Source organism: Camelus ferus, chromosome 20 (genome assembly GCF_009834535.1).
Source record: "Camelus ferus isolate YT-003-E chromosome 20, BCGSAC_Cfer_1.0, whole genome shotgun sequence".
Lineage (NCBI taxonomy): Eukaryota > Metazoa > Chordata > Mammalia > Artiodactyla > Camelidae > Camelus > Camelus ferus.
The window spans coordinates 24,673,991-24,683,305 of NC_045715.1; the positions used below are offsets into that span (position 1 = coordinate 24,673,991).

Here is a 9,315-nt window from a genome sequence, read left to right on the forward strand (position 1 = left end):
CTGCCCCACCCCAACCCCAGAGTTCACAGCTCTGCCTGGCACACAGCAGGTTGCACTTAATGCCTGGTGGTGGCATTAGCCATGCCCTCAGAAGTGCCATCATTACCTGTGCAGGTGTATATCCTGGTTGTCTCCTTGGTTTTCAAAATCAGAGGCTGATCTCACTGTCATTAGTTTTTAATCAGTGTCATGATGTACCTGCTCACCTGAATCTTGCCCAAAAGTGTAAAATTAAACTTGCTGCAGTTTAATTTTCATCAGAAGCCTGGCAGTAAGAAATAGTTTTCCATGAACATTGCCCAAAGGATATGCAGACCATCTATCTGGATCAAAACAGACATTCAGAAGATTGCATACTTAGACTATCACGTGTTGGCCTCCACTAGACTTTTGTTAAAATACAATTAGATATTTTGCCTTTGGCCTGCTTTGAAACTATGGCTAGAAATCATTGTGAATTATGAAGCTTGTGCCATTTCTGCCACAGGGCTGGTACTGAGGATGTTGCCTATGAAACTACACAATGTCTCTTTAGGAGAAATTGCAGGAGAAATTTTACCCTTGTCTCAGTACCAGGAGACGCCATGCTTAGGAGAAACTAGTTTGTTTTTGTCTTTTGGACATAATTGTGCTTGTGTTATTGGTTCTGCTTCCTCTTTGCTTAGGCTGCTAGGAAACTCGGAGCCTTATGTATAAGGATTTTTGTGTATTAATCTCCCACATCCCTGGGTTTTATCTTGTTTTCTTTTCCTGCCTTTTCTTCCCCCCTGTTTTTACCTCCAGTTGCATAGGATGCATGACCTGTTTACCATTGGCAGCGGCGAGGCCATGTTGCAGCTCATCCCTCCCTTCCAGTGCCGAAGACACTGCCAGTCCGTGGCGATGCCACTAGAGCCAGGGGATATCGGTAGGTGGGGCCTCCGGAGGGCAGGATCTTTTTAATTTATCACTCAAAAAACATTCTAAAAATTAAATATTGCCTTCACAGAGATTCATTGAGTAGAGTCAAAAAAAAAACCTTCTTTTATTAACAGGATCAACACTTAATGCTTAAATGGGACAAGTAATAAGAAAATGTGGCAAAGAGAAATGTATGCACATTTACAATGCATGTGTCCATTGGTCTTAGAGATTTCACGTTAGCAGGAATTATGGAAAATATTTAGAGTAATTTTTTATTTTCCAGATAAGGAGATTGAGACCCAGAGAGGAGAGGTGACCACCCCAAGGTCCCACCATCCGTTAGGCAAAACATCAGTCATAAGTGTCTCCTTTAACAGAGTCGAACCAGGGGAGGCAAAATTCAGATTCCAGGAATCCCTTTCTGTTCCCATTTGGTAATAAAACGATGCAAGCAGTATGTAAAGGCAACAGCCACACAAAGAAATACTACCTTTCATGTGGATCCCACAGCCAAGTCACAGCTTCACAGTCATGACTCACCCTTGGCTCCACGGTTTCCCAACTATGACTTGTTCTGTGCCTCATATTCTAAAAATCCTTTCCAAAGAAATAGGTTTGAATCAATTGCTGTCAGTAGAAATCAATTTGACAGTAGAATTTTCTTGGCAGAAGTAAATAAATCAGCAAGCATCACCATTGCCCTCGTTTTTCTTGCCTCACAAAACCTAGGGGAGCCTTGAAGTCCCTGGCAGAACCCAGACTGGTTTTCCAGTTGATTTCTTTTAATTTTATCCATTCAGAATACCCCAGTCCCTGGAAACCTCTCACCTCATTTGGAGGTAGGGTGCAGACTGCAAACTGCCAAAATTTCGTCCAAGTTACATAACTTCTATTTCCATTTAGAAATGAAGAAAATAAAAATAATGCACAAATTAAGCATTAACCAGTAATGGAACACAGCTGGCCTGGCCCTTGAGAATTACTGCACAAAAGAGGATTCTTGTGTGGAAGTTATTCTGAACCTGTCTTCCTGTAGTGGAGTGACACTTCCAGGAGACATGACTATTGCACAAGTCTGTATGGCACTGTTGGTTTGGAGTGTGTAGTTGTGCTTGAAAACGTATCTGTCATATGTTGTACAAATGCCTGACAGTTCAGACAACTACAGAAACACTTTAGTTTTCCAAATTCCAGGTTTTCAGCTTCCACAACATCCAGGTTGCTAATTATAGAATTAGAGGAAAAGGAAAAAAAAAAAAAAATGGGTGCCTGGCAATGATCAAAGAAGCTTTGCGCATCAAAGGCTGGTGTGGCTGGTCCAGAATAGCCTAAAATCCAGAGCAGGATATGCATGGTGCTGTGACTGGCCACTTTGCTGACCAGAAGGAAAGGAGCCCAGTGGTTGGCAGTGTCCTTAAAGGCCAGCACTTGACAGGAGTGTCAAGAAGGTGTGGAGACTGAATAGAACATGAGGAAAAGGGCAAGTTGGGAGAAAATAGGACTAGGAGGTGCCAGGGAGAACAATGGGCACTTGAAGCAGGGGTAGAAGTAGAACCAACGGCCACAGTTAAAAATGAGGACAGGAAAGCAGAGCCTGAGATTGGAGGGAGGATAATAATTTAGTGGTTGTGGGACAGATGGCAGCTCCTGCACCTGAGAGACCCTTAAGAATAACACTGTAACCAGCAGGTTCTGTGTTTTTTGACAAAATAATTATTGTCCTGTGAAGGTTGAGGGGAAGGGGACAGAGTTAGACATCACCAGAAAACCTGTGAAGGGAGGTGTTTTCAAGAATGGCATGGGTGTCAGACACCAGAGGCTGACGCTGGTGAGCCACACATCTGCCATGATTGTAGAGTCATCGGTCATAGTGACCTTCCTGGAGTCACCAAGCAGAAGTTAAATTCTGTTCAGTGCTCTCTCAGTTTAAAGATGGGTAGTGTATATCATTCCCTAGAAAATTTTCCATCAGGACATTATTGAAGTGTTAAAGTTTTTAACTTTACCTTCCTAGCCTATTCCTGTCACTCAGGTAATACAGGTCACAGTGTTTCCCAGTTCATTCTTCAGATCACATATGACACTGGGGAGCAAACAGGAGCCCCTTAGAAAGACCCTTAGCAAATAGGGCTCTTGAGTTACTGACTTTGGAAAATGCCTGTCTTGTCAAAACACAGTGCACATTAGTGTACAAAAGGCTCTGAAAGGCCTTGGAGGAACCCAGTGTTTCTCAAACTTGCCTGACCAGGGAATCCATTTTTATTGGACTGTCTTATGGGGCACTGCTGTTTGCAGAATACAATTTAGGAAATAGTGGTTTGGCTTAGCCTGAATGTTCTCTAATGAGACCATATTATAGATAACCACCTCAGGAGAGTTGTATAGGGTGTCCTAGTGCCTCCCCAGAACCTGTCCTATCTTCTTGCTGAAAAAAATGAGGTCAATCTGAGAAGTGATGCTCAATACCAGCCTCATCTAGAGTATCCTGTCTTTGTAAACCTGCTGAATCATGATTCACAGTTACCCAGGTGAGGAGTGGTGATGAAGCACTTTGGTTCATAGTGACTCCAATTGGATGTCAGGTTACAGAGAAGACTGATAATAACTGAAGATACTTAGGCCAGGAAGAGCTAAAAGACCCCCCGAGCAAGAATTGCCTCTGAGTCTGTGGGTAAATCCGAGGGCAGCTCTGGCAGACCTGCCTTGCTCATGCCCTCAGGTGTGCCCAGTCCCTGAAATTCACATGCTTTCTTGTTTCCCTTCAAGGATATGCTGGTGCCACCCACTGGAAGGTCTACATTATAGCCAGAGGCGTCCAGCCTTTGGTCATTTGCGATGGAACCACCCTTTCAGAACTATAGGAAACAGAAGTTTATAGAGGAAGAGCTTTGAGAGCTGAAGACCAGATTGAAATGGGAGAAATAAAAACAAAAAAACCGTGAAACCACTTTCCAGGGGTTGGTTACTTAGTTACCTGCCCTGTGCATGTGTGTGTGAGAAAGCTGTGTGCTGGAGGCAAAGGCCAGAGCACAGCCCTCCCAACTCTTCCAGCCCAGCTGCTTGGCCAGGACTTTGCCAATTCCCGTCTGTGAGAGACTGACCTCTTCCAGGCCTTTTGGCACCAAAGCCTTGAGGCTGCCCTTCAGGAAGGGAGCAGGGTCGGTACATTCCCTCACTTGCATGGCATGATCCCCTCTGCTGGCTCCCTGGTGTGAGAGGACAGTCAACAAAGCCATCCTCAACCAAGTGGACCTGCCTGTCCTGTCTTTCTGGTCACACCACCCTGTACTTTTTTTGGAAAGCCATGGATGATTAAAGAAGTCAGAGATTTCCCACACAGAATGGAATCTAGAACCAGTGAAAAAAGATCAAATAACTTCAAATTGCACTCAAGAAGTGCACTTCTTTCCCAGTGTCCGTGGCTCTTGGAGTCTCAGAGATGCCAGGTCGGAGTAGGATTATAATTGAAATGGTAATTCCTAAGGTAATATTTTTCTCCATTCTATCAAGTTCTTATGCACACACCCCTCCTTTGCCTTCTCCCTCGCCTATCTGGATGGGTTCTCAGAAGTTGGGCTCCTGGCCCCGCTCCCTTGGCTGGGCCAGAGCCCTTTACAGCTGAGGCAGCACTGCTCTTGTCAACTGTGTTGCTTTTACCAAATGTCTTCAGAGGGGGATGAGTTAGAGTGCTGGCCTGGGGACAGGGTGCCTCCCCGAGTTTGATCTTTAGGGTCCGACTTTCTGCAGGGAAGATGTTTTACAGATGCGTCAAGCCGATGTTGTAATGTGGTTGGGGAAGGAGCTCCAGACCCAAAGTCTTGGCCAGCTGGGTGTGCGACTGTGTGATCCTCTGTCTCAAAATGATCTCTCTCTCTGTACTGGGAAACAAGGTGAGGTGGTTTTATTTCTTGTGAAAATATGAAACTGTGTTCTTTTGATTGGATGGTTCACTATGCTCATTGTTTTCCCCAAGTGCTTTTTGCATGTCTGAAGTGTGTAAATAAGGACACTTCTCTTGTTTCCTTTTTTCCTTTATTATTCCTTTATTGACTCTGTTAGATATCTGGCTTCTGGTCATGCCATCACCAAGTTGAAGAAGAAACAAAGCACACTACAGCTCCTGGTTCAGCACTGCAAAAATCAAATAGATACAGGACGTGTCTGTGTCAAGTTACAGGCCAGAGGCAGACAGTGGTGAGGGAAGAGGTGGTGACTCTTTGCAGAGTCCTCTTCATCCTTGGAGGTGGCCCTGCAGCTTGTCCCCCAGGCCCTGTTCCTCTGCACATCTCATGAGCAACAGCGGGGATTATCAGGTGCTTGAATGGGCAAGGAGGGTTCACAGAGCTCAGGGTGGAAGTGCTCAGAGCCTCCTCCGCTGGCTTGTATGAAACTAGGATGGACTGTATCTGAGGGAATTTTTCCTTAAAAGAATCAGCGCCTTATGTGAATTAATACAGGAAAAACAAAATTTTTTGTACACATAAAAGTCATGCTGCTAAGCAGTTATGATTTAAGAGGTTTTAAATCAGAGGGATCATTTAGAGGCCAGCTTTGTGCAAGCTTTTAGAGCCTTTGCGGTGTCCTTAACGCCTGCTGCACAAGGGGCAGGATTATAAGTAAAACAAGTTCTTTAGAGGCCTCTCAGAGTTTTCTTAAATTAGGCCCTTTGGGTTAACAGAAGAGAGGGTTCCTTAGGAGCAAAGCAACTGTTTTGACGGTTGAATTTCTGTTTTGTTTTTATGAGTTACCCTGTGTTCCTTACCCATTTCACTCTGGCTGATCACACCTTAAATTTTCATAAAATACCCTCTTCTGCTTAAAACTGAAAAACCCTTGTACGTGTGGTGTTCTGAGGCATCTTCTGGGAGGTCCCCTGACTGTCTACAGTTCAATAAAGAATGGTGTGGCAGCAGAGAAGTAGAGACTTTTGTTCATATATTACTCGTTTTACTTAAAAGCTGTCCAGTTCAGAATTGAATGTAGATTTATATTAGGGGAGAAATTCTCCACAGAGAGTTTTCTTCTCTTAATTACTGGATACAGAGAAGTAATTCACCTTCATCTCAAGGCAGTTCTGAAAAGCAGAATCTACACTGACCAGTCCTACAGAAATAGCTTGGGGTTGCCAGCCAGTTCCTTTCTGGTTATCCAAGGCTTTGTGTGAGGGTGTCTTGGGGTTTCCCCTGCTCACCTAGCTCTCACCTCCTTCATGGAAGCAGCAAAAGTCCTTTTGCATGACCCCAGTATGGGAAAGAGGATCATCAAGATGAGGAAGCAGGGTCGGGGGGCTGGTGGGACCATCTGAGCAACTCCCCACCTCTACCACCACAGTGAGAACAAAACCACAGGGCTTACTTTAAACAGAGGGACTTGCTTACAAGTTTGTTGCATGTTTACTAAGAGATAACAAGGCGGTGACCTCTGCACATGGGTTAGGTTCCCTTTCTTTTAGATTCCCAGAGCAGAGACTCATGTCCCCAAAGACTTATGTCCCCAGCCCTCTAGGGAGAAGGGCTGCTTTCGCACCAGTTTGAAGCATTATGTCCTGATGTCCTGAGGTCCCCAGGAGTGAGGGATTGGACAGACACAACACCTGTCCTGGCTTATAAAAAGAAGTAGGGAAGGGAGAGAGTGAAGTAATAATGGTTTATGAAAACAGAATCTGCCTATTTGGTGAAATACGAAACAGTCTATGAAGTAGACATATTCGGGCTCATTTTCTGAGAGAAATAGCAGCATTTGTCTAGTTCATTCCAACTTAGAGTGTCTTGAATAAACATGATCTTCTTTAATCTTTTCTCAGTCCTGTAAAACAGTTATATCTTCATTTTACAAATAAAGAAACCAGGGCTTAGAACAGCTAACTGTTGGCCGGTAGATAGCTGGTTCCCCAGCACATTATTTTCCTGCTCCGGGACAGTGTGGTGCCCAGGAATGAAGATATGGCTTTAATTGAGCCAGGCATGCTTCAGCTGGGGTAGGAGAATCTGGGGACAAGGGTCACCAAGCCAGGAACTCTTCAGGGTGTGTTTTCAAAACTGTTTTGGACAGAAATGGAGAGAATCTAACAGATGACTTTTATATAAAGCCTTTCACTTTTTCCCTCCCCATCTGAGAACTCTTTTTAAGAGTGAATGTGGCTGGAACACAACTATGTTCAGCCATTTTCCCGTCACCACATGTTTCCAGATGTGTGACCAGAAGAAGGACTCTGCCTAATTCCAGTTGTGGGTCCCCTTGGAGTTTACATCACTTGTTTTTTTAGTTATGGATTTTCTATTCCCTTCTTCCAAAACCCAGCATAGGCCTCAGTGTAGGAACAATTACTTTAAAACAAAACCGTTCCTTAGCTGCAGGTGATGGCCTCAGTCATTTTAATATAATCTAGATGAAAGTTTTCTCAGAATTCAAACCCCAAAGCAGATGTTTGCTTCTCATCTAATTCTTGCGCAGTAGATGGCCAAGTTGTAGGGGAAAGGGAAGTCTGGTTGCACGGAGAAAGGCGATCTCGTCTACCTTTTGAGAATCAGTTATCAAACAGGAATTATTTAGGCTTCTGAGTTCTCCTATTATTGGAGGAAAAACCCTCCGGAGTTACAAGTTCCACACTCACTAACTTTCACTTTTTAACTTTTTCACCCACTAAAATTGGTTGAAGGAAGGGAGTGCCAGATCTGCTTTAAAATAGCATTTTGATTTGAGATTCTCTCCATGTTTGGACCTGCAGATACTGTGTACAGAGCTGACAGGTGTCAGGGTCAGGAGTGCTTATGAAGAGCCCTGTCACAAATGAAAAACGGGAGGCTCTGGGAACATGCTATGTCGCCATCAGCATGTATATCCCTGGCCTCCTCACTCCGACTCTCCCCATATCTAGCAGCTTCTTCCACAAAAGCATCTCAGACAAGATGGGCAGGTGCTCTCCCTTCATGCACCACATCCAAGTCCCCCCACCCTGGGCACGGTGTGGCTTTAAGTGCTGGCCTTGGTGAAAAACCCTCCAGCCAGCTTGTCTGTTGTCCAGGTCCTTTAGTGTCTGGTTTCCCTGCCCTGCATAATTTAAGCATTAGAGCTAAATACATCTGTCATTTTCCCCTCTCTGGAGACCATGAAATGTCCAGACCTTTTCAAAATAGTGGAGAGAAGAAATGTTATGTAACTCCAAACAGAGGCCTGGAACTGTCCAGACATGCTGGGGCTTCCCACAGGCCATTCCTCCTGCCTTAGTGTGTCTGTCAGTCAGCCGGCGTCAATCCAAGAGTGAGCCACAGCTGCAAGCACCCGTGCGGAGAAGGGAAACCAGTTTAGTTTTGAGTTTCAAGCAGAAATTGCGGTGTTGGGACATCAGCTTTGTGCCAGGCTTAATTTACCTCTGTTCCTCATAACAGCTCTGTGGGGTAGGTGAGGTCAACCTGTGAAGCCACCTTTACTCACAGCTCAGCAGTGTCCCAGCCTTCAAACTTCAACCCCTCTTTTCAGGAACAAACTCTCACTTATCTGTGAGAATTAATGACAGGAATTGATAGACACGTGGCATTCCCAGAGAACCCTTAGCCTCGTCATAGGCGACTTTTCCTCCAAACTTCTTTCCATAGTTGCACCCTCAGAAAAATGCTGCCTGTGGTCTCTTCCTCTTCCCTCCTGCGGAAGGGTTAGTAACAGACACCTAGGCTTGGGGAGAAGACTGGAGAGGCAGAGGTAAGCAGGAACTCGGTGCTCAGCCTCTTCCCTGCCATCAGCAGGGACGGGAGCTGGGATGGCTGCAGTGGGAACCAGGGTTGTGATCCTGGGTGGTCCCAGTAAGCAGAGGGAGGGGACATCAGTCCATCCACATGTGCTCCAAATGGTCTAAGCTGTTACTTTGTGTTCAGTGTAGAATATTGACCATAACTTAATGGTCTGCAAACTTGTAAAGAATGTATGTAAATCAAAGTTTTATGTAACAGAATTTTTACTTTTTGCAATTAAAAGTGTGTATGTTGGTTGATAAGAACTTTCCTGTGCTTGATGTCGTGGTTTGGTTTTCAGTTTTCTCTTCCGTAACTGAGGGCTCTCCTGTGGGCCTCCCAGTCACCTGTCCGTGCTGGCCTTGGTCCTGTCTGACATCCCACCCAGCTTTGTGCTGGCTTGTGTTAACAGACTTCTTTTATCCCCATTCCAGCCCTTTGCCCACTTTGGCTTCTGATCTACTGTTTCCATACATTCTCAAATTTCAGTCCTCCTATTAATACCACCCACCCCTGCCCCGTCCCTGCACTTTGCCCTAAATTCAAATGAGACCCTCGATGCCTTTTTCCTTCTCCCATCCGGCTACACGTGGCCCAGGTGCCCTCCAGTGTCACCTTACCTGTTGATGTCCTTGGTCCTTGCAGGAGGACAGCCAGGCCCCCTTGCTGGCTCACCCCCACTCCA

General features: G+C 45.2%; 1 protein-coding gene across 2 annotated transcripts in view; it reads left to right on the forward strand.

Moving 5' to 3' along the window:
* C20H6orf89 (chromosome 20 C6orf89 homolog) overlaps positions 1-8,893 on the forward strand; it is a 31,074-nt gene extending 22,181 nt beyond the window's left edge. For both annotated transcript variants that reach the window (XM_014568245.2, XM_006195294.3), the window contains 2 exons: positions 784-907; positions 3,670-8,893. In XM_014568245.2, coding sequence (XP_014423731.2) covers positions 784-907; positions 3,670-3,764 — 219 coding nt within the window. In that variant the 3' untranslated portion in view covers positions 3,765-8,893. The remainder of the gene's footprint in view (positions 1-783; positions 908-3,669) is intronic.
* The last annotated feature ends 422 nt before the right edge of the window (positions 8,894-9,315 follow it).